The sequence below is a fragment of the Sciurus carolinensis genome, chromosome 8, assembly GCF_902686445.1.
Source record: "Sciurus carolinensis chromosome 8, mSciCar1.2, whole genome shotgun sequence".
Taxonomy (NCBI): domain Eukaryota; kingdom Metazoa; phylum Chordata; class Mammalia; order Rodentia; family Sciuridae; genus Sciurus; species Sciurus carolinensis.
In genome coordinates, this window is record NC_062220.1 from 68,220,866 (window position 1) to 68,247,658 (window position 26,793).

Below are 26,793 nucleotides of genomic sequence, written 5' to 3' on the forward strand. Positions count from 1 at the left end.
GTCAACTTTATTTTGTGCTTTAATGCTACTTGTATCATTTTTATTCTTTGATCTCATTTCACAGTGATAAAAAACAAAACCACAGTTCCCAAAGCTTTGATTAACATATGATGGCAAAATTCAAAAGTACATAGCCTCATTTTTATGGAGAGACTTGCCATGTACTCATATTGATTATATATAATGTATAAATTATATACATTATCTCAGAGTAATGAATTATAACTACTGTTATAATTACTACTGTTATAAAAACTACTGTTTTTTCCTCTTCAGTTGTCTTCCTCTTATTCTTCAGCTCTACAAAAATGTATTTAAAGTTTTGATACTATTATTTTTCCCATGTATACCATAATTAGTGCACTTAAACTTCCCTTGTCCTTCAAAAAATCACTTTTCTCAAAACATTTTTGGAGATTTGCTTTTGGAATTGTTTTCAGAGCCTTTTACCCTTGCAAGTACGGGATCTATTTTATGGTCACTGACCTCCCACAGCTTCTTCTTTTTTATTTTCTTTTCCTATGGTTCCATGTTGTCTTGGTTCCCTGCTTCCTGCATAACTGGGACCTAATCAGTGGTGCTGAATCATCACAAAAGGCATAGATAATTGGGGACTAAAGCTAGTATACAGTGGGAAGAAAGTCTGTGAACTGGACAAAAATACTGTCAGTGCTCAGAATTTAACTAACTGACCAGTAACATGAACAATAAAAGCCATAGGTGAGAATATAAAAGAATTTGATTTCAAGTTCTTCATGTGGATTTTGAAATATTAGCTAAGGAAGAAACAAATTGTCTCTTTGTTCTCTATCAGAGGCATATCATGTAGTAGAAAGCTCATTATTTTGAGATCCAGGAGACTTGGGTGCCAGACCGAGCTCTCCCAGCAATTAAGTAATTAGCAATGTGACCTGGGATAAGTTACCTTGTATGTTCTGGGCTTCAAGTTTCCTTACCTATAAATAATAGTTAACACTATGTCAAGTATTGCTTCAAATGCTTGAGAATAAGGTATTAACTCTTAATTCTCACAACAATCCCATGAGGTTCATATTTTATTATCTACATTTTACAGGTGAGGAAACAGGTGCAGAACTTGCACAAAATCACAGCCAATTTTCTGAGTAACAAAAAATTTGAACCTAAGCACCCTGACACTAGAATCCAAACTTAAAATCACGTTGTTCTCTGCCCTCAACTCCTGTGCTGTTATTAAAATGACATGTAGTTGGTGCCTAAGATCCTGTTCTGTTCTGCCTCTCAATTAAGGGAAATAATTACAAAAAATTAACTTTTAATGTGAGTGTTTTAAAATAATAATATGGAGCTTTGCTTCACACAGACTTTTTGTTCAAGTCACTTAACCAAGGTGTGGGATTGGGTGAGTGGGACTGGGAACACTTATGTTCTTATAACTGGTAGCTATTAAATTTCAGATTCCAAAGCCTTTGGTCTTTCTCCAAGGTGTAGTTACACATAATAAATTTGGATGATTTTACAGATGCAATAATGAAAGCTTATTTACAAGACTGACACAAATCCAACTTTTCCAAATCATTGCCATAATAATTCGAGCAGTCACTATAAGCATTCCTGCAACTCAGTGGTTCTTTTCCAATTTGAGTAATCACTGGAGATTGTATGAACTGAATTCAGTGAAGTAACAGCTATAATTGTTTTGAACTTGAACTAAGCAACAAATTAAAAGAGGTTTGGAGAAATTTTTTTGTCTTGTTCTTTTAAAAAATTATTTTTTAATTTCAAAAGTTTTGCAACTCCTTCAGTTCCAGACGTATTTTAATCCTTCTATTTCCCAAACATGATTTTAAGATTATATAATGTATTCATTAGAGCTTTAATTCCTCCTCTGACCTGCCTAATTTCTGTTGTAGGACAGTAGTACTGTATTTGGTTTTGTGCTACAGTTTTTATGCTCATCTTTTCATTCCTACTAAGTTACCTAAGAGCAGAAATCATGTTTCTCTTATAGCACCTTGCATTATGAAATATTTGCCTGTAGTCAATACTCAGTGTAAATTTGTGTAAGTTTTGTTTGTTGACTGTATCAACTTACATTAAAAAATGAATCACCCTTCCCTTAAAATTCTTATCTCAGGGGCTGGGGAGATAGCTCAGTCGATAGAGTGCTTGCCTTGCAAGCCCAAAGCCATGGGTTCGATCCCCAGCACCGCAAAAAAAAAAAAAATTCTTATCTCAGTCTGTATAAAATTCTTGTGAGTTGCTTTTTTACCAGACTGTGGAAGCTGCCAATATTAAGTTGTTGCCACTTTATTTAGTGCACCAACCCATGCTAGTGGTTACATATTTTAGTTTTGAAATATTTATTTATTTATCTTGGTAACTTAAATTCCTTAATATTTCTTTCAGCCACCTTCCTAGTTCTAATAATAGTGATAATTTCTATCCATACAAATTATGAAATGTTTATTCCATTTTTTAAAATATATTTTTAGTTGTAGATGGACACAGTAACTTTTTTTTTTTAATGTGGTTCTGAAGTTAGATCACAGTGCCTCACACATGCAAGGCAAGTGCCATACCACTGAGCTGCAACCTCAGCCATTCTATGATGTTTTTATTTTAATCAGTTATTTTACTGTTGAGATCTTAATTTTTCCTGCCTAGAAAAGATAAGGTACAATTTTTTTGTAAAGCCAGAATAGATTTCAAAATATAAAGAACATTGTAAAGAATTAACTGCTGAATAAAAATAATCTGGGGACTATTCAATGAAAATTAGATAGAATTGTCCAACCATAGAGATGGCCCTGTTATTTTCCACTTATCCATTTCTACCCTGACAACTTTATATTCTTTCAGATTTGTCTGTATAAAAAATAGTCTTCTGGGCATTGGTCACGCACTCCTGTGATCCCAACAGCTCTTGAGGCTGAGGCAAGAGGATCTCAAGTTCAAAGCCAGCCTCAGCAACTTAGGCACTGAACAACTCAGTGAGAACCTATCTCTAATAAAAAATATAAAATAGGTCTAGAGGTGTGGCTCAGTAGTAGAGCACCCCTCGATTCAATTCCCAGTCCAAAAAAAATAGTTTTGAGTAAACAACTCTGCAAGCAGAACTTAATGGTTTTCCAGTTACTATCAACTTCTGAACTTATTTCCTTAGATTTATGTCATGCACTTAATTGAGGAAGAGAGATTCGTGTTATTTATCTAAATAATTTTGAAAGCAATTCTAATTTTAACTTATCTAGAAATTCTTATTTTCATTTCAGAGATTTTAGCCATAATAAAAATAAATCTTCTATGTGTTTGTCAATTATCAAGTTTCTGTTAGCAAAAGTAAATTATAAAAAATGAAAGTGTAGCTTTATAGAAAATTATAAAATACTTGAAAAGGACAAAGAAAAAAATAAAATCTGATAGTTGTAGATAGATTAGTCGTCCTACTTCCTATGAGAATATCTGGCTATCTCAATCTAAGCTTACTTCTGCCTGTAACTCTTTTTTGTGATAGATCTTGAAAACCGCGGATGAAGAAAACACTTTTGAAACAGAAAATAAAAAACTAGTAGAAGACCAGGAAAAACTGAAAACTGAATTAAAGAAGACTTTAGATGGTAACTGTGTGCATGTGAAAAAGTGAAAAGACTAGCATATTTTATGCTGTTGCATTTCACTGTTTCCCTAAAACAAAACTAATGCCTAAATGTCCTTCTAGCCAAAATTCCAAGAATGACCTATTTATAAATTCCTGCTCAAATATGAAGATAAAACACATTGGTTCAGCCAAGAGAAACATGTTCTGTTATGCAGAGAAACATGTAGGTGTTTCAGATCTGTGTTGTAAATACAAACGTCCGTGCCTTAGTAGAAGAGTTTTGTTCCTGAAAAGTTGCTTGTAAATACATTTTTGTAAAATGAGTCACATTTTTCCATCGTCATATATTACTACTTTCATAGAAACAAGTCACAAAAGGACAGTTTTGGTTACAAGAAAATGTGTTGCTTATCCCAAGTTCTAATATTTCCTACCCACTAGATAAAAAGAAAGCATTCCTTGAAAGAGATGGATAGACACAGTAAGCAACAATCTGGGGTGGTAGCTGAGAATTCAAGTGCCTCATTCCAAAAAAACATTGCGTTGTAGTCTTGAAGGAGAATATCCCCAACTCCATTTTCATGAAGGCAGCTGTTTGTTCTACATTAAAAGAAAAAAAAAATGTTCTAACAGTATTTTCTTCCTAATCAAAGAATAAAACCTTATTGCCTACAGCTGCGTAGCACAAAAAAGTTGACATCCCAAATCCAATATCATTATAGAAAACTGGTTATAAGTGTGTGACTTGACCTCTGGCACATTTCTGCATATAGGAACAACTGTTCCTTATCTGTTGGCTAGATTCTGGAGAACTTGTCAGCCAGTCAAGGTTAAGGTAATAACAATGCATAGACCATGTCCAATTTCAAATTGCTTCTACTTTAAATTGAAGATAAGCTGGAGAATATTTGTGACTGAATCTACCTACTTTCTGCCATTTGTAAGTTTAGGTTTCCTTTTAGCAGGTCTCTGTACAATAAAAGTTCCTTGAACTAAAACATTGCTATTATTAAATATCTGTTTACATTCTTTGGAAAGGATTTACTGCATCAAGATATATTTGAATTTTAAATTGAAAGCCCAAAGATAAAAGCTAATTCTATAAACAAACTGAAAATTCTTTAATCACTTTTTTCTATTTCTTATTTAAAGTTAAAAAAAAAAAAAAAAAAAAAGACAATTTACAGGCAATAAGTCAAAAAATTACCAAGGCTGGGGTTGTGGCTCAGTGGTAGATCTCTTGCCTAGCACATGTGAGGCACTGGGTTCAATCCTTATCACGACATAAAAAAATCAATAAATAAAGTTTTAATAAAATAAATAAATTACCTTTCTAGACAAAGTGGCATATTATTTGGTTGGTATAATTTAGCTCAAAATTGAGGACACTTATAGTTAGTAGTGATAAATATTGTGCAATTACAAAAAATTTGGACATGATAAAAAATTTAACATTTACATGAAAATTTAGTAGTCACCTACCCTCTGCAGTGTAGTCATTTCAGAAAAGAAAGTAGTGTTCATTTTTTACTCAGCATGAAATGTTGCTGCTAATCCTTTTAGAGAATTCAAGAAGCTATTTCCAAACCATCTTAAATGAGTTAAAAATGAAAAAAAGAAAGAAAAGAAAATGAATGGCATTGTTTCAAAATCGTTCTTTTTTGTCAGCCAAGAATCTCTTTTCTCTCTCTCTTTTTTTTTTTGTTCTTGATAGTTATACATGACAGTAGAATGTATTTTGACATATCAAATGTACATGGAGTATAACTTCCCATTTTGTGAGTGTACATGCTGTGGAATTTCACTGGTCATGTATTCATATATGAACATAGAAAAGTTATGAATCTGTTTTCTTAAAAGCAAGTGGTACAAAAATAAAAGACAAGAATAGGCTGTAGACCTTGTTATGCCTCTCTTAACCCTGCTCAATTTTTAATTAGCTTCCTAAGTCTGATATAAAAATAAACTCAATATTATATGAGTATTTCTTTAAAAGACAAATTAGATGTTTGGAGAAAATGAACTCTTTGATAATATAGGCATTGTATTTAAAATCTGGTAACAAGAGATATCAGCTTCCGTGTTTGAAATGTAGACTACACAACTCCTTTCAAAGTGAATGAGTATTGAGAGAAAAGCAGATTTTACCTGTTTGAGTATGCCCAGTTTGGTTCCTGCAAGATGTGTAATATTTTATGAACACATTTTATTTACCCAAAGTTAGTTTTTAGATAACATTCTTAATAACCTTGAGAAGCTCAAAAGTCCCATTTCTAAAGAAGACATTTCTTTGGCAACATTCTCTTCAACCAGTCAGACTCATGAAGGCAAGAATGAAGAAATTATATCAATTAATAGAGTGGATTTAGATGAATTCTTCAGTGTAATACTTTATATATAATACCACTCAAAAATATTTATTGATTCCTAAAAATTTAGGATATTAAGGTGACAGTGTTTAAGAAGTGTTCAGTAAGGACTTTTATATTTGCAAATTTAGTAAAAAGCAATGTTGAGAGAGACAGAATGTTTTCCATATGAATTTTCTTGCCTTTGTTGTTTCTTAAATTTAAGTGAAACATTTTCTCCAAAGTATATTAGTAGAAGTGTAAATACAAAGTTTTATAAAATTAATAAGCCCCAAATTAGAAAAATGGCATTCTGAAGGCAGTTATTAAGAATGTTCTATCAGTAGTGCCAAACGTCATTAGTTTTTAACCACCAGTTCAGATTTTGACCATTTAGTAACCTATTCCTGTACTTCAGTATAGAATATCACCCTACAGATCTAAAAGAGAGTATACATATCCCAAAGCACCTAATTTACACTTCAGCGAATAAGGATAAAATCACAGTTCTCTGAACGTATTGATGAACTTAGAGTGGCAGAAAAATAAGTGAAATGTCTTTACTCTTCTTAGTGAGAGGAGCATAGTGTATAGCAGATACGTCAGAAGTTGGTAGTCACCCTAGGAAGCAATGAATGATAATGCTGTAAAGTTGAGGAGTCAATAGATGGGTCTCCCAAGAAAAGATGGTTAATTTGAATATGTTGATATTCTTTCCTCCTGCCTTATTTCTACCTAGATGTGCATGTTCACTAGACCTTCATGGTAAATACTTCTATGATGAATATATGAGCTTTTAGCAGATTTATGTTTATTGCCAAGTGAGTTACAGAAATTAAACTGGACAAATCTATATAAAAACACTTTAAATTAGGAAAAACATACACCAAACTATTAATACACAATGGTTATCTTTGGAATGTATAATAAATGACTTTTTCTGGATTTAAATTATTTTCTATAATACATGGATTTATTCAGTGAGAAAAATTTTTATTTTATTTTTTCTTAACCTCTCTTACAAATATCCTAGTAGTCTGAGGCAGTAGTTTTGGGCTTGAATTATCTAATTAATGGACTATTCCAAGCTGTACTTTGAGGGTGGACCTTAAATATGAGAAGTTGTTTAACTTTATGCTCTCATATGAATTTTACTTTTCAAAGTCTCTGAGAATGCACTGGATAATTTTGGTCGAGTCCTTAACCCTTTCTGAGTAACAGTTTTCTATAAAACAAGGGAATTGATTAATTTTAATTTTTTATATCACCCCATAACATAACCAAGCAGAAATGAGCATCAAGAATTATTTTCACTGTTGGCTTTTTGACACTTAAATTATGTTTATTTTTCATAAGAGAGAACTTTGCACAGTAACTTCCCTTTCCCCCAAACTTAAGTTCAGCAAGTGGTTAATTAAATCATATTCTTACTTCAGAAAAAAATGTCTTGTGCAGTCATTAAGACAGGACCTGGCATGTTTTATCCGTCTGTTAGCTCACAGTCTTGAATGTTTAACTCTCTTGGGTGGGGCATTGGGAAGGAAAAAAGGGCTTGTGCCAACATAACAATTTCTCATTATCTTAAGAGTTTGGTTGGTTGTTTAGAACATCTGTTGGATCTGTTGATATGGAATAGTAGACCTTCAAAGGAAAGGAGAAGTAATTTGAAAAAGGAAATGAGCATGTTCTTTTCATTATTAAAAATAGATCTCTAGAGATCATTCCAGCTGAGAGCCTTTACTTATAGAAATATAACTCTAAGTAGTCAACTGTATGTAAAAGAGAGTAAAGTACCTTTTTTGGGGGGGTGGGGGGTGCTGGAGATTAAACCCAGGGCCTTGTGCTTTTGAAGCAAGACTCTACCAACTGAGCTATATCCCCAGCCCATAATTTTCTATTTTATCAAAATTTTACATATACATAATTTGAAAGGACAGATATTAATATGAGACTTATAATGAACAACTGTCTCCTGATGCTCTTCCTGATTAGTTCTCATGAGGCTCCACTCCCCAGAAGCAAATATATTCAGTTCATTGGACTATTCTGATATTTGCCTTACAGTCTGAAATATTATCTTTGGCTTTAGGTGGAAGGAAAGGCCTTTGATCTCTTATTTCACCCAACTCCTTATACACTTTGATTATCCCCCTCCATCCTTTCAATATAAGCATATCATAATGTTTATTACATTGTGTTATTAACTAGTTCCCTTTGCCTTTCTTAGATTCCATATTTTCTACTTTGTGTTTACTCTCATTTTTGGTAAAGCATTTAATTCACTAGCTCCCCAAGGAAAAAAGGAATGAGCAATAAACAATTTTTAAAGCCTCGAATGTATGAAAATATTACTTTTGTCTTACGCTTGGTTAAAAACAGCTTAACCTCAGAAATTTGAAGATGCTCCATTATCTCTGGCATCCATTGTTTCTGCTGAGCATGGTCAGAGCCATTTCACTTCCTGACTCTTTTTGTTTGTGGTTTATTTGTTGTGATCTTTTGTTTTGTGGTGCTGAGGACCAAATCCAGGGGCTGTGCATGTTCAGCACACACTCTACCACTGAGCTACATCCCCAACCCCTGTTTTGTCTTGTTTTGCCTTCAGGAAACTTGTAGAATCTATTGTTTTGCCTTCAGGAAACTTGTAGAATCTAAAGGAGACAGAATCAACAGGATGTGTTGTATGAGAGAGAATAAAAGTTTAAGATGACTCCAGTTTTCTAGTTTGGTTGACTAGATAATGCTTTTAACAAAGATAAGAACCAGAGGAGTAGTGAGGTGCTTTATTTTGTTCAGGGGCAGAAATAATTAGTTTGGTTATAAATATACTTAGTTTGGATATTCTAGTGAAAATGTGTAAAGAATAGTTGGAAATAAAAATTTGAAAACTCAGTAGAAAGGTAGTCCCAGGATAGAATCTAAACCATCATACATCCTAGAGCCACTAGTTAATCAGAGTTGATAGGCTTGCCAAGGAAGATGATTGAGAAGGGAAAAGTCTGAACACAGACCTTTTTTCTGGCATATAATATTTGAGGATTAGGCTAAGAGGTTTTACCTGATGATGATTCCATCTATGATTATTTAATTACTAGTAAAAATTTCCTGGATTGCAGGGGGATACCTATTTTCAGTGTGTATAAATAATATTAAACTTTACTGATGATCTAGAAGATACTTATAGTACAAAATACTATGTGTAATAAATGCAAGTAAAATTCTCTTGTATGATTTTATTCTGTAAAAGATATTTTGAAAATGCCAAAAGGAACAGAGTGTATTAGAAGTGCATGGCTAATAGAAGTTGGGGGAGGTTAGGGTATATGAAGAAACTGAAACTGGGAAGCAAATGCCATTGCTCTTTGAACCGCCCCCCCACCTCCTCTCCTTTGGACTACTTCCACAGTTTGATATTTTCTTCAGAAGCTTGACAGAATTTTTCTTCAATTCCTCGGGCTCTTTCCATCTTGTTTTGCTTTCTTTTTAGTTGTTAACAAGAGATTGCTGTCAAGGATAAAATTTATGAACCCAACATATATGAAAACTTGTATTTTATTTCACTAAGCCTTCTCATAAATTAATTTTCTTTGACTTCTACACTGAATCAGTCACATATTCTTCTGCTTCATAGAATGCTACTACAACCTTTTTGAACCAAGTACCCCCCAACAGTTTTTGTAGGATCAACTCCTGGGATTTGAAATACTACATATGATCAGAGGATTGCATAGTAAGGAACTTAGCAATTTGTAATCTTTGCTCAGTTCTGTTTTTGAAATTGTAGTTGTATCTGCCCATGTACAACTTATTGTGTTGAATTCTGTGAAGGACACCCAAGATGAATAAATAAATGGTCATCACAATCTTCAAGGATATATGGTTAGGAAGGTAGACAGGTTCACTGATAATAAAAATGTAAAGTGAGGGGTTATAAAAGCCAAAGTTAAGGTATAATACAAAGGACTATGGTAGTGCAGAGGAGCACATGATTGATTGTTACTGAAATAGTTGGGGGGAATTTAGTGGAAGAGTTATCATTTTTCAACTGAGCCATAGGCATCAGTATTCGGTATTTCAGAAGCAAAGATGAGCAGTGAGTATATTCCCCTAGTCTTGAGAATACACACAAGCAAAGGATGGAAATCCATTGTGGAGAAACTCGTGATTGATGGCAGAGTGCAGTGGGAATGATGAGGCTGGCAAGAAAACAGACAAGATGTGGGAGTGCTTGAGTACCATGTTTAGAGTCCAGAATGTATTCTCAAGAAAGTATAGAAACAGCAACAGAATTTTGGCCTTGGGGAAGTTAGTAGTCTTCATGGAGTTGTCATGCATACAGAGCATGTAGTTCAGTGTTAAGACTCACTATCTGTTAAATATTATTATTTCTATTATAAAACTTTCCACGTTAGTAGGAAATGACTGAAATAAAAAGAAAAATATTTTAACTGTCAACTTAGAAAAAATTACCATAACCAAAACATTTTTCTCAAGTTCAAGGTTAATTTTTCTATGATACTGTCTTGCTTTGCAGATCCATTTAATATTGCCTTTCTTCTGTAGCATAATGAGAATGTAGTAAGATTTAGGGTAAAATCTTTTACAGACTTGCTAAATTGAAAGAGATAAGAAAACCTCTCAAAGCCTGATCAGTAGTAAAACAGGCAGTGTTAGATGTTTGAATTGTGCATTTGCTAATTAAATCTGGGATTGATTTATAAAATCAAAGAAAAATAGTACTGTTTTGTATAGTTAGGGTCTTTGCAATAGATTGGTTAGGCCCATAGTGTATTAATTTCCCAGTATTTAAAAGTGATGAACACCAATGAAATGAGTTGGTTATTGTTTTAGAAGTTAGAGTGTGAGTTTTGGCATTAGAGTTGCCTGATGGGAGCATTTCCATGTGAAAATCTAGGCACGGCCTCATGTCAACTTATCTAATATTAACTTAACATCATCTCATTCCCCTTCAAATTGTCCTCACTTTTGGCTCCTGATTCATTCACTTTTGAAAATGATAAGAAGCAATCAGCTAGGAAAATGAGCTGAAAAAATTAAAGAAGTAAAAAAACACTTTCTTTCTAAAACTAAATCCCATTGCAACATCCCCTATGTAGCCTTTATTTTTTCTATAAGGAAAATTGAGATTAAAAAAACTTTATAGTAGAATTCTTAATATTTTGCACCAGGATTTGAACTGTTCTCTCGTGTTCTGACATTATTTTATGGGTCTTTTGAGAAAATTTATAAATCTTTGATAAAATGATAAAACTTGCAAGTATTATTTTAGGACAGGGGTTAGTAAGTTATTTCCCATGGACTAAATCCAGCCAGCTGCTTTGATTTTTTTTTTGTTTTGTTTTGTTTTGTTTTTTAATTTTTTAAAATTGTTCTAGTTATACATGACAGTAGAATGCATTTATGTACTTTGATATATCATACATAAATGGGGTATAATTTCTCCTTTTTCTGATTGTACATATGGAGGATCACATTGGTCATGCATTCATATATGTACTTCAGGTGATAATGTCAGTTTCATTCTACTATCCTTCCTATCCCCATATCCCCTCCCCTCCCATCACTCCCCTCTACCTAATCTAAAGTTACTGTATTCTTCCCTAGCACTCACCCTCTCTTATTGTAAATATTGGAACAAAGCTGTGCCCATTTGTTTACATGAGTTCCATGGCTGCAGAGTTTAATAATTGGAGAGACTGTATGACCTGGAAAACTAAAAATATCTATTTTCTTGCCATTTGCAGAAATATTTGCCATTAGGGTATTCAGATAAAGAAAGTACCTTTTCACTATAAATGAGGATATGCTCAAAAGATTTATTTCTGCCATTAATATTGTTATAAAATCTGTACTTAAGTACTTGCTGAATGAATATTGATCAGATAATTTTAGAATTATAAGTGCTTATATGTAGTAAAACTAGTTCTTTGTTTATAGTCAAAGCAGATTTACTCCTTTAGTTTTCATATATGATGGGTTGGTAATTCTAAATTCCACATCAATTCTGTATACACACAAAATTGTTTTATAAAGTGAACTCTTTTCAACGCATCTCCTATAATCTGTAATTACACAGTGCTTTGCCTATAAAGTACATACTCATTTTTAAGATACAGCATATTAATACAGTTTGTAATATTTTTTGCTTAGCAACAGATACAAAATTCTTTTCTTAAATACATTACTTTAACCTAAGATTAATATGTTCATCTTAGGTTTATGTTTCTTTTACCAATAGTGAATATTTTATTTATTAAATTAGAAAGCCTGTTTATCAGTTCCTAGCCCAGAGTACCAGTCATCAGTTTAAGTGTCAGTATGCTGACATATTCTTTTCTAAAACCAAGAAGTACTTTGCCCATGGGTCTTATTTATTTTCTGAACTCCAGAAGGTAGGGAGATTGAAACACATGGGGAAAAAAAAAAGAGAGAGAGAGAGAGAGAGAGAAAAGGAATTTGTTCTTTGTCCCCTGTGTTCTTTGCACATTAAAAAAAAGAGAACTATATTTGATTTTATTCATTAATGTTTGTTCTGTAATGTAATTTTGTGGCTTTGTTTCCACTCAAAAATGTCCGACTCCTCTTGCTGAGCAAGCAGTCCGCTAATGTGTATCCCAGTTTAATCTCTGCCATTTGTTTGACCTCTTCACCTTGCCACTAGAACAGTTTTGTTGTTATTGTTTTTTGTTTTATTTTGTTTTGTTTTGTTTTGGTTCCAGGAATTGAACCCAGGGGCACTTAACTACTGAGCCACATCCCCAGCCCTTTTTAGTTTTTATTTTGAGACAGGATCTTGCTAAGTTGCTTAGGGCCTCACTAAGTTGCTGAGGCTGGCTTTGAACTTGCAATCCAATTAAAGGCATGTGCTACCATGTCAGGCTAGAGTAGTTTTTTAATCCACTTATTTCCTCTGCACTGTTTAAAATTCTTTACTGTCTTCTGTTACCCATATAACTCCCCAAGGTTGCAGATGCTGCCTTCTGTGATCTGACCCCCAATGTCATCTCTACCCTGTCCAATTTAAATTTTACACTCCTACTTTATTAATTATTATAGCTGGTAGTTGTAATAGTGACATTTCATTACTTTTCACCTTTGTGTAGTACCACAGGTCTGCCCATCTATAATGCCCTTGTTACTTATTGAGATTGTATGCCTCAGAAACTGTCTTTTTATTTCCTTGTCTTTCTTACTAGAGTGTAAGTGCTGTGAAGGCAAAGATCTGTGTGTCCCCAGCATTCACTAGTGTTCCTGATAATACGATTGATAAATCTCACCCGCAAACATTGATTTCTCTTCTTTCCTTATCCAGTTTATATTCCATGATTCATCATAGTTATGTTCTTCAAAACTTATCTGCTCTCTTTTCCTGCCCTCTCTTTCCTCCCCTTTTTCCCTCCATAAGTTTCAGAAAGACCCAGCTGTTCTAAATAAATGATCCTTACATTTAAATATGCCCTCAACACTGTATGACAATCCTATTGTACTTCTCTTAACTCTTCACCTTTCCACGTTCCAAAACTGTTTAGCTCTTGTATCAACTTCAAACTTGTAATTTTACCCTGCTTCATTGGACACAAAGAATTAATCACACAAAAACAACTTTATCTTCCCACCACCAAAACCACAGTTCCATCCCCCAAACCTCCATAGCTAGTCTCAATTCTCTCCCCTGAAAGAAGTTTTAATCTTTTCTTTGGTACTTTGAATCCCAACCTCACTACCATCCTCAAAGACTTTGTTTCTACAATTATTCCTTCACTTCTTGTCATCCTACAAACATCCTCTGGGATCTCCTATTAAAAAAGGGAGGAAAAAAACTTCCTTCATTCCACTGCCTCCCCCATGCTCAGTTACTGTCCCAATTCTCTGCTCTACATAGAAAAATTTCTAATTTTTTCTTTTAACTTTCTTAGACATAATATCAAATTCACAGAAAAGGCAAAAGAATAATAAAAAACTATTTCTTCTGTACCCTTCACTCAATTTCCCAAATGATAACATTTTAACATTTTGCTTTATCTTTTTCTCTCACTCTTCATATTTTTCTCTCACTTATTATTTTGATATTTCCCAGTGGTGATTTTCTAATTCCCTTATTCCTCTCCCTTTTATTAGATGTTATCCTATTCATAAGGAGGCATTTTCTCTTTCCCCCAGTTGATTGTTCAGTGTATTCAGTGGTTATAATTCATTATGGGCATTAGATTTTATTGCTCAGGCTGGCTCAGATTTGGCCAGCTGGGTCCCATATCCTCTTGACATGCCCCCAGTATTCTGTAAACTTTCGGTATAGAAAGATGTTTCAGGTTCATCCTGGCACTTTCCTTTTCCCAATCCTTGAATCGGCCTTTAAGTAGAGAATGACATTTAGAAATTAAGATGCAGACCCTAAGTGTGCTACTAGATGTCATTATTAGATCTCTAAACAGACAAAAGTGATATTAGCTTAAATTTTTGCTCCGTAGAGAAACTTTGTTACTACTCAGTTTGAGAAAGTCACATAGGCATTCTCTATCCCATCACCCTGTTTTACCTTTCGGCACGGCATTTATCACTATCACTGTTGGTTGGTCTCTTTTTTTGTATATCTCTTTCCCCTGATAGAAAATGAAAGCAAAGACCCTCGCTATCTTTTCATTATATCCTCAGCACTTAGAAAAGTATCTGATGAATGGTAGGCATCTCATAAGTTGTTGAACAGATAGATGAAAGGGAAACTCCCTGTCTTAAAGGTAGTTTTCATTTCAGTATCAACTTCATCTTTTATGGTAATGAAAAATAGGAATATTTTGGTATATATTCAGTCACAGCTCTTAGAGTCCAGGAGACCCTTCTCATATTCTTAAAGCAGTAAAAGTTTGTCATTGTCGTTGTTAAGGATCTTCATTTTCACAGCCCTTCTATATGTGTTGTATTTTTTTACCATAACGTAGTTATTTCATAAAAACTTTATGATTGCTTTTTTAAAATATATTTTAAGATATTTTTAACCATGTTGTCTCTTAACCCTTCTCTTATATAAGATGTGTACATAGAAGTTGTTTGCTATACTTTGACATTTTTGAAATACAGTCTGCTTTTCTCATGTCCATCTTCTCACTGCCCACTCACTGATCTTTCTTAATATTACCATTTTGATTCTGGTTTTTTAAAAACATATACTGTAACACTAGACCACATAATTTTAAAACACCAGAAAATTTTGTTCAATTTTTAATTAACATTTTATCTATTTAAATGAATTTAGAAGGCCATTTTGGGGTTTTTTTAGTTTTTAAAATTATTATAGTTATTAAAACCTTTTATGTCATTTTCAACTACAATTTTCAATATGAATAATAAGACATTAATTTTATGCACATTCACTTTCTAAACTCTTACAGTTTCTGAGGTTTCACTACTATAAATTATATTCCAAGGAATGTTTCTGCATGTTGCTTTTAACATAATTAAAAATATCCATAGTGTATTAGTTATATAATATAATTTGCTGGAACAGATAAGCTCCAAACCTTGGTGTTTAACCCAAAAGATACTTAATTTTTAGTTCAGTTTTAGTTCTGCCTAGTAGACAGTTTTCCTCCAACAGGTTATTAGAGAATGTAGGTCTAGAAATACACAAACAGAAAATGAATAATGTTAAAATGACTATAAGATTTATATAAACATATAACTGGTTAATATTGTTGCATACTTATTTTTGTCATTTTAATGTGTATTCAGAAATTTTATGAGTCCCTTGAATAATACTTGTCCTTGAAGGTCATTTTGATAGACTCTTAGAAACTTGGATAGACTTAGTGAAGTTTATTGCATCTGTTCCTATATACACAGTATTTTGTTTCCCATTATGCTTTTTATAAGATCAACTTTTTATGTTAAAACTATTTAGGTGTTTTAAGTAACATCTAGTTTGTTAAAGATAATGCAGAGAATTCCCATATTTCCCACACACAGTTTTCCCATTATTAATGTCTTACATTAATCTGGTACATTCATACAGTTAATAAACCCATATTGATATAGTATTATTGACTGAAGTCCATGATTTATTCAGATTTCTCTAGTTTTCACTTAATGTCTTTCTTCTATCCTAGGATCTCGTTGAGGATATCATATTACATTTAGTAACCCTATCACCCCTAGGCTCCTTTTAGCCATAATAGATTTTCAGATCTTTCTTATTCTTGACTTTGACATTTTTGAAAAGCACTGATCATTTATAAAATGAACCTCTATTGGATTTATCTTATGTTATTCTCATGATAGGGCCATATAACTACAGATTAAATATAGGGGTAAAGTGACATTTTCATTACATTTTTTCTAGTACATACTATTAACATGATTTGTCACTATTGATAATAACCTTGATCATCCAAAAGAGATTATGTTTGTCAGGTTTCTGTACTGTAAAGTTACTTTTTCTCCTCTATCTTTGGAAGGAAGTCATGTCCACAACCCACACTTTAAGAAATGGGGAAGCTGGGTACTGTAGTGCATGCATGTAATCCCAGCAGCTTGGGAGGCTGAGACAGGAGGATCATGAGTTCAAAGCCAACCTCAGCAACTTAGTGAGGTGCTAAGCAACTCAATTGAGACCCTGTCTCTAAGTAAAATACAAAAGAGGGCTGGGGATGTGTCTCAGTGGTCGAGTGCCCCTGAGTTCAATCCCCAGTACCTGCACCCACCAAAAAGAAAGAAATGGGGAGTCATGCTCTACCACCTTAGAACAGAGTATCTGTGTATATTATTTGGAATTATTCTGGACAGATTTCTCTATTCTCCCCTATTTGTTTATTTTATATCAGTATGAATGCATAAGTATTTATCTTAAACTTTGAGTTATGCTTTAATACCATATTTTGTTGCTCAGGTTACCCAACTTTAGCCACTGGGGGCTCTTGGTTAGCTCTTGTGTCCTTGGACATATTCCCATTATTGTAGATTTTCTTAAATTTTGTTTTTGGAGCATTTTCTACCTTTCTGACACCATAAGATACTCCAGGCTTATTTTGCTTATTTCCTGCCCCATTCCTTAGAATTAGTGTTTTATTTTTTTTAACTGAATTGTAATTCTGAAATACTATTTATTTGTATTTTGTTTTTAATCCTGGAATAGCATAAAATGTTTGTAACATGAGTATATTTTCATCAAAATATTTCAAGAATAGTCTGTTTATTTGTGGCTCCCCAGTGATGCTAAATTTTTTTTTTTATTGAAGATATAGTTGTTTTTATCTTGTTACAACTAAGATTCGATCAGGTGACTAAAGTGATACCTTATATGTAAGAAATGAACTGATTTCACAGAAGTGAATTTTTCAAATGCTTAAAGCTTACACTTTACATTCCACTTTTTTCTTTCCTTCAAGGAACATAATTTAAGCACCTGCCATGTGATAGGCAGTGTACTGTATGCTCAGAGAGAGAGAGAAACAAGGCATAGCTCTGTTTCTCGAGGAAGAGTCCCTCGTCTAGAGAGGACATAGTTGTCCTTCAGCATGACAAGTGCTGGGATGATGGTAAACTTGAGATGCATTTGAAGCCAACACAAGAGAGCAAGGACAGTTCCTTGATATTTTGAAGGATGATGTAAATAAACCAAATGAAATGAGAGAATGAGTGAAGCAGGGAGGTAAAGGGGGATGGACAGGATGTTTTAACAAAATGAGCAGCACATAACTGAAAGAGTATGGCATTTTGAAGGTACTACAAGGAGCCCATGCCCGTTGCAAATACAGCATAAAATAATACTGTGGAGAAAGTTGAATAGCAAGCATAGGAATTATCTTGAACTGCCTCATATGTCATGTTTATATGTTAACATTTTGGAGGTACTGTTAGAGGGTGGTTGTTAAGCATGAGAGCAGTCACTTTGTCAGCATTTGACAATGAATTAGAGTAACTGAACAACTAGGTAAGGAATCTAAGATTGAGTAATCTAAGAGATGAGAAAAGTGAATAGATCAGAGAGATATAAATACAATCAAAAAACATAATTAGCAGATAAATGTGAAGTTAAGAGATCTGAATCAGGCGCTGGTGGCACACGCCTGTAACATCAACTGTAGCTTATATGTAAGGTCTGTGTTTTATTCATCATTTCATTGATTACCTACTCTGTCTCTTTTGGTAGTGGGGATTGAAACCAGAGTATATAATCAATGAAATGATGAATAAAACATAGACCTTACATACATGGATCTGACACTATAGACATATATAAAAATTAATATAATTAAAGTTACAGTTGATGTTCCTTAATAAACAGGAGTTTGTGCATCTACTTTCTAAGCATCTTGGAAGCATTACTGTGGTTTAGCCTTGCAGTAATTGATCAAGGGCAAAGGAATAGTACATACAAGGATTAAATATTGGTTAACTCCAGTGTATTGCACTCTTGAGTTCTCAAAAACAACAAAATTAAATGAAAAGAAACCAACACTAGACATATGGAAAATTTTCAAATAAAATGTTTTCCTCTGGCTCAGTTCTTACAACGACTGTACATTAGTCTAACTTTATCTACCATTCCAATGCCTCTAAAAATTGTTCTCTTTCATTTCCTGGCAAGACTTAACTGTCTCTGTTATCTCTGGTAGAAATCATAGTAATATAATACATTTATACAGTTTATGAGTATCACTAGCTCCTCCCACTGTGCAAGTAACCTCATAAATGTAGTAAGTTTGGTACTTGGAAAGACCACACATATTTTTGACCTGCTTATATGTCATTTTGCCCAAACAATTTGGCTTAATGTATATATATATATATATATATATATATATATATATATATATAATCACTGTAATATTAATTGTAGTTATTTTCTGTATTAATAAATGATGCAAGTGCCTTAAGTTCCCAGTGACTACAAACCTAGCTGTAGTTGAATCTGCCAGATTTTCATGAAATATCCCAACATTTCTGTAAAGCTACTGGCAAGTGATAGCAATCCATTTTTGCAGATAAGAAAATTGAAATAGCAATTTAGATTTGTCACCTCAAACCTCCTTGTCCAATTATGTTTTCCTATATATGCTGTTTCCAAAATAATATGGCTTAAAATAAAACAAGCATACTCACATGTCAGATGACAAGTTTACATAATCCCTTAGTTACAGATGCAGTTCCAGAAGGAGGTGGAAAGCATCCAAAACACAATATTGTAATTTTTATAAAACTAGAGGTAGAGAAGGAACTAGGAAACAGTCCAAGAGGCTTCTAGACAGTAACAATCTTCCCTAATTAGAGTGAATTCATTAGGATAATAATCATTAGGCTTATTGATATCCACTGAAATACGAAAAAAATAAAAGCGCAATCCATACCTCTGCTTGGTAAGTGGCAAAGAAACAACATTTACCTGTTGTTGTTTTATTATAGCTTTATACCAGTAATAGCCTAAAGAAAGTCCTGAATATACTATAGCTTTTTAGAGGTCTTAAATTTCCTAAGTGATTTATTCTTATCAGAAATTTAAATTATTTTTAACATTAAGACCAACCCCCTATTCAATGCAAGCTCCTGACCAACTGTCTTGGTCTGTTTGGGCTGCTATAACAAAGACCCATATTAGCTTACAAACAACTTAAGTTTCTTTCTTATGGTTTTGCGGGCTGGGAAGTTCAAGATCAAGGCAACAGCAGATTCAGTGTCTGGGGAGTGCCTACATCTTGGTTTATAAATGGAGCCTCAGGGTGGAAGAGGGAGGACAGCTCTCTGGGGCCTCTTTTATTATGGCACTAATCCCATTCATGAGGGCTTTACCTTCATGACCTAATCACTTCCCAGCCCCACTTTCATATCATGACACTTGTGATTAAGTTTCAGTGTATGACTTTTAGGGGCAAAGAAACATTCAAACTGTTACATCAATATCCTTAAAACCATCATTGTAGGCTAGTCAGGCTACTTTGCTTTTTAAATACCAGAAATATGGGCATTTGTATTAAGTTCTGAAGATAATACTAACCATGTTTCTTTATTTTCATGTAGCCTCTGGAAATACCTGATGATAGAATCCAAATTGAAAACTAATATGTAACTCTATATTGTAGCTGTGATCCTAGTGAAATCTAACCACTACCAAAAAAATTTGTCTGCATACCTGACTCATACCTTTACCAAGTGATATCACGTTAAATTTGTCAAAATCAGTTTTAATATCTAATTTGGAATTAAGACTTTATAGAAGAATAAAAAAATATAAAGTTGTTCTATCTAACATGGCTAACTACTAGCACATTTGGCTATTTAAATTGAAATTTAGTGAAAACTAAATAAAATTTAAAATTTAGTTCCTCAGTTGTACTGGCCACAGTTAAAGTACGCATTAGCTGCACCTAGGTAGTTATTCCCATATTGACAACTGTCAACAAAGAACCAAGACATAAAGCATTTTAGCTGACAATGTCTTATATGTTTATATAAAAATGTCCATGTAATGGCTTCTCAAGAAGAAAGGCATTTAGATTGTTTATGATAAGACAATTTCATTTCATTATAACAACAAAATAAATTTTAAATTTATAAGTCCCACTTTCTTCCCTAAAAGCCTTACTGTAAAAGATTAACAAATGCAGAATTTCCAAAGACTACTTATGCAGTATTAAATAGGGAACTTGTTCAGGATTCCCAGGTTTTAAAAAACTAATTTCTAAAAACATTAAGAGAAAATTTCAAGTATGGCAATTTTAATTTGTCAGTTGCCTATTTAACCTACTCTTCCCTTATGTATGTTTTGCTCATTATCTTCTTCTCCACATTGTGTTACCATATTTGGTGTTTTGTTTTGTTTTGTTTTTCTACCTAAGGACATTAATCTGCTGACTTATAAATGTAGTTCCTTGGTTGACAAAAGCCAATATATAACCATTTTTGTGTGTCATTATCTTCAGTTAAAACCTTTAAGCGTTAATTATATACCCCATACTTTTAACTTTGTGGGATATAGTTCTCCATCCCTTAGCAAGAATGATAAAATACTTTTTCTATCAGTGTTTTCTGGAACAGACACTTCTGACATTTCTTCTATGATATGTGAATCCCAGCTGAGACAGGGAAGGTTTAGGATGAGCCTTGGACATGTTGCACCAGAAAGTAACCAAATAATCTAAATAAATAAATAAATAAGATGGGGACATGTCAATGGAACTGGGAGCCAGCATGAAGAAGTTCTCACTGACAACATCTAAGGAAATTTGAGCATCAAAATAATTAAATATAGTAATGAATTATAAGTCATTGAAAAATAGAAACCTACAAGTTCATGTGGATAGATGGAATTGACAGATAAATGGATGGAAAAGAAAAGAAGACTCTTCTTTACAGTAGAGTGCTGACATTAATGTGCGTGGGATGGTGAAGTAGGAAAATGACCATTTTGCAACTGACATAATGAGGATTGATTTAGGCAAGAATCAGTGACATACAGAGGAGATATTTTGAGAGGGAGCAGGATGCTTACATTATTGAAATTATCTTCCCATACATTGCTGCTTTAGTTATAAGGGGGAAAGTACCAACATTAAAATGGAAAAAAACAGGGGCAAAGGATCTTTAGGTGTGATAAGCCTCTTGATACCCTAGTAAGCATTAAACATCACATATATTCATAAGTAAATGGGATGCATGAACTGAATTTAATCATGAGAAAAGTCAGTCAAACCCAAAATGAACATTCTATTTTAAAAGTGGCCTGTATTATTTTTTTGCTTGTTGCCAGGCAAACACTACCACTAAGCTATATCCCTAGCCCAAAAGTGGGTTATATTCTTAAAAATGCCAGCATCACAAAAGTTGGAGATAGAAGGACTGGACAAAGATTAGGGAACTATTCTAGATTTTAAAGGAAACTAGAAAGACATAACAACTAAGTGCAGTATGTTATCCAGGACTGTACCCTGGACTAGAAATGGGGGGAAAAAACTAAAAAGAGCATAATTGGGATAATTGGGACAGTTGCCAAAATCAGAATATGGATGGTAAATTAAAGGTATTGCATTGATGTTAAATTTCCTAAATTTATTAACTGTACTGTGGTTTTGTTAGAGAATATTCTATTCTTAGGAAATATACAATGAAGTTTTAAAGAGTAAAGAAGCATGATATCTGCAACTTACTCTCAAATGATCGAAGAAAATAATTTTTTTGTGATAGCATATTATGGTGGTGCATACCTGTAATCCCAGAGACTCAGGATGCTGAGGCATGAAGATCTCAAGTTTGAGACCAGCCTCAGCATATCAGCAAGATCCTGGCTCAAAAAAAAAAAAAAATTGGGGATGTGACTTAGTGGTAAAGTGGATTTAATTCCCACTACCACCAAAAAAAAAAAAAAAGAGAGAGAGAAAGAGAGAATTATAACCTATATAGTACAACATTAACAATTAGTGAATTTGAGTAAAGGTTACACATATTCTCTACGTAAGTCATGCAGCTTGTCTGCAAATTTTAAATTCTTTCAAAATAAAATTCTATTTGATATTTTCTAGCCCTTTTTAAGGCACAAAGTGATGTGATGACAATGAAGATGCAGTCAGAGAGACTTTCAAAAGAATATGATCGACTCCTGAAAGAGCACTCAGAACTTCAGGTGGGTGACATACACTTCACCTAAATTTTTTTGAAATAGTAATATTTGGACTACTTGCCCTTCCAAATTCAAGATGAGGTACTTAATCCTGGCTTTGTTAAATGATTGAAGAAGCCAGATTTACCTAGAAGGTGAAGATTGGGACATTGAGCAAAATACATGGTAGTCATAACATAAAGATGGTTCACATACAACTTAACATCTCAGTTTGGGTAAAATTTTAGGCAAAAGAATTGAGCCAAAAAAGTGACAGCATTGAAAAACATACTGGCTCTAAAATCTGAAGTTTCACTGTTGGAGTGTTTGTAGTATTTGTGCCCAAGTGAGGCCAAATGACCCAGTTGTTCTAGATATCTTAGGACAAAAGACTGTGACATTCAAAATATATAGCATAATTTACTTGCACAGTTGATATGAACAATGGAAATGGGAGAAAAAAACACCTCTCTCTGTTGTTAAAATCATGGTAAGACCTGGGCCATAGGTTTTCCTTCTCTACCCTTCTTCCAGACATTATGCCCCTTTATAGAGTTAGTTCCAAGCATTCATCCATATTGGACTTGCCTTTGTCCCTATCTTTAGTTGCCATGCAATAACCTGAATTGATTTCCCAGCCATACTTTGATCATATGTGGGAGAGATCATTCTAGAGATACTATACTTATAGACTTTGGAGTCAGAGAGACCTGAAATACCTATACTTGGTCTCATACTAGCTTTTTCAATTTTTAGAGATTATATTATCTCTCTGAGATTCGTTTTCTTTTTACTAAAAGAGTATCTTATTCTCAACCATACACTTTGGTCTGGGTTAGCAGGTTAATAAGCATTCCAAAGCATATTTGTCATCTGGCATCTGGTTTACATGTTTGATTAAACTAGCCTACTTTGACAATAACTAGAAGACAACAGGGCAGCCTAGAGAAGGGTAGATATACTGTGTGCGCCTGTCCCTGGACACTGAGGGCTCAGTTCAAATAGGTTTGGAGAAGACAGATTTCCATCAAGCCTGCCCCCCTCCCCTCTATAAAGTACAGTTCCTGAAATTGCTTACCTCCTTGGGGCATAATAAGAATTACTCCATGACATCAGTATCCACCATGGGGAGTCATTTCAGAGGCCTCATACCTGTGTATTTTTTTTTTTCCTTCTGTGAGCTCAAGGTGTCCTCAACTATCCATATCCATGGACTTTATCAGGGTGTGAAAAATGCTTGGACCCTTGAATGGAAAAAGAAAACCAGGAGCATATCTACAATTTCTTATGAATAGCATCCCTTGCTCAGTGTCTCCCTTGTGGTAACAGCAATAGCTAGGGATAACTCTCTTAATCCCTAAAGAATATGTAACAGTAAGATTTCCCCAATCTGTACACCTCTACCACCACCCCTCATCCCCACCCAAGAACAGCTACCTTCAGCTTGGAACTTCTGTATTCTTGGCAAAAGATGTAGAAAGCTTTTCTGAGTAATTCCTTCCCCACAAAATAGTTAATACCTGTTTCTTTGGAAAAGGGCCCCATCCCAGATATATCAAGTACCGTTCTGGGAGTTGGACCCTTTTTGATAGCATATTTAGGCTTCAATCTGATTTCTACTTGTATCCCATTTTTTAAAATGTTTAATAGATGACATTTACTGAGAGTGCACTGTGGACATAACATTTGGCATCATGTATGCATACTCCCCATGACAACTCAGTGAGTTAAAATATATTAATGTCCACATTTTTGTGGACAACCAAGAACCAAAAGTGTTATATAATTCACCCAAAGTTACTAAACTAGAAGGTGATAGCATTTAATGTTGGGATTCAAAATCAGAAAATCTTTCTTTAGAACCTTCATCATTGATCAGGTTCTTCGACCTTTGCTGGTCATAGATTGGACTGTGTGTTCTTGAATCCATTCTCTTCCCACTGCTGCTCTACTCCACGTCTCAAAGAGATAAATTTCCCAGGCTAAAAGCAGGAGGAAAAAGAAAACCAAGTACCCCTTCTCCAAACCCCCTCCTTTGGGTGTCATCTCTTTTGTGACTGTAATTCCCTCCCTCCATGATTCCAGTTCCCACTTAGGCAGTAGTTCCAGTTCCACCTGCTGGCCCCCATGCTTGAGCCCCTTAACCATATCCTCCTTTGTCTCTCTAGCCCAAGGAGTAGTGGTGGTTTTTTGCTGTTGCTAATCCTTGAGCTGCCTTACCACACTTTTGGTACATCTACTCTCATCGATGAAACCAGCTCCCTATAATAAATAACTGTTTGAAGGGTTGGAAAAAAATCTCAGCTCCTGTAAACTTCAGGTGAATCATCAGACATCCATGTACCTCAATGAATTCTGTTACTTAAATTAGAGCTTATACATTATGAGTTTATCCTCATGACTTTTATTTTCTGTTGTCAAACCAACTGTAGTGATTGAATTATATCCTAAGATTCTCTGGAAAACTTATGAGCTTTCTTAATTTTATATAATTGAGGTGTTTAAAATAATAATCATAAAGGATAATTAAAACATTAAGGAAACAAAAGTAAAGATAAGGGAAACCTGGTTACTTTTCCATAATGAAATCTCATTTTGCATCTTTAAATCCATTTGGATTTTCCCATCTGGTTCCCATCCCTTATATAGGTACTGAATAAATATTAGAATACAATCCTTTCAAAACATGTAATTTTTACTTTCCTTATTTGCCTGACTCTCTTCTTAAAAAAGAAAAAGACAGAACTGACTAGGGGTTTTTGGCAGCACAAATCCATTAGCACTTGCCAGTTTTTAAATTTCACTTTGGAAAAATCACCATTTGCTTAAAGGACTTGTCCTTGATAGTTCCATTAGAGCTGTGATTTTTATCCAAAGTAGTCAGGTATAAATAAACATGTAAACATGGTATGTTATCATTCCAGATACCTTCTGTAATCCTGTTGTCTTATTTGATTCTTTAATGTTATTTAAGTTGCTCTGAAAGCATTAATGCTCAACCTGAACAAGTTTGGTGCACATTCTGTGTATAGTAATAACACTGCAGTTCCTCCCAAGAGCTTTCTTAGTTCAAGTGATCTCTTAAGGTTAATTTCTCTGCCACTTTCCTTCAGTTTTAAGTAATGTATTATATTCATCTTTATAACATGATCAGGAAAGCATAATTTGCAAAGCCAGTTCTAATTTGAGGACAAAAAAAAAAAAAAAAAGTCACTCCAACTGGGTTTTTGCTTCCCTTCATTCTTTCCTTGCCAAAAATCTTAATTGGGTTTACAGTAGGGGAATTTTAAAAATTTTGTTTTCCTGGGGTAACCTGTGAACAAAAGCAAAATAGATTAAGACATGAAAAAAACGAACTTATCCAAAAGCATTATTTTTCCCTGTAAAATTTTTTAAGCAAAATTCAAAATTTTATAGTTTTTAAAATTTGAGACTTTCCTAATCCTAATCATATGATTAGTTACATAATTAATAATTGTATATAGAGAGGTTTTTGTAGGCTTTTATAATCTATGAATTTGTTTCTCTTTTCTGTATTATATGCCATTTTTTTCTTACAGAATCGCTTAGCAAAAGATAATAAGAAAGGCCTGTGAACTGCATGGAAGAAGATTCTGATACACCGTGTCAAAATAATAAATTTGTTATCATGGTAGCCACTAGAAAATTTAAAATTCAATTCAGAAAAATGCACTGTGACTGGCTAATAGTGTTTTTTAATCCCACATATAGACTATATAGTACTGAAATTTTCAAAATATTTGATAATGTTTCAAATACATTATAAAGAGTGTATTCCAGCTCTTTAAAAAATATATAAGCATGTTAAATATATTTACATTTTGGTAATGACATTGGTGCAGTGGTGGCTGTTTACCAATAAAAGATTCATTCATTAGCCAGTTACTTCCAAATTTAGACTTTTGAAAATTGCATGAAACCATTCATAGCCTTGAAAGCTTTGACGAATTTTCAGTAATAATCTACCTAATCGCTGCTGCTTGCTGCTGCTGTGTTTGAAAACAGTATTCAGTATTGGCAAATTTATTCATAGGACATTTAAATAAGGATAAATGATAAATATTAACCACTGTATTTATAGAGAAAAATCTCTACAAATTTCACAAACAACAGTGAAAACAATAACTTTTTTTAAGCTAGTTGATAATACGGTTTACTCAAATAAGACAATATTGATATATTTTTGTTACTGTACTTCTGCACCTGTTACACTATATTTTATTGACATTTGTGTTAGTAAC

At 33.6% G+C, this 26,793-nt stretch overlaps 1 protein-coding gene across 2 annotated transcripts in view; it reads left to right on the top strand.

The window, feature by feature from the left end:
• The window catches only part of Bcap29 (B cell receptor associated protein 29), a 36,544-nt gene extending 10,159 nt beyond the window's left edge, over window positions 1-26,385 (top strand). For both annotated transcript variants that reach the window (XM_047560146.1, XM_047560147.1), the window contains exons 6-8: window positions 3,497-3,599; window positions 22,455-22,555; window positions 26,092-26,385. In XM_047560146.1, coding sequence (XP_047416102.1) covers window positions 3,497-3,599; window positions 22,455-22,555; window positions 26,092-26,127 — 240 coding nt within the window. In that variant the 3' untranslated portion in view covers window positions 26,128-26,385. The remainder of the gene's footprint in view (window positions 1-3,496; window positions 3,600-22,454; window positions 22,556-26,091) is intronic.
• Window positions 26,386-26,793: the final 408 nt, after the last annotated feature.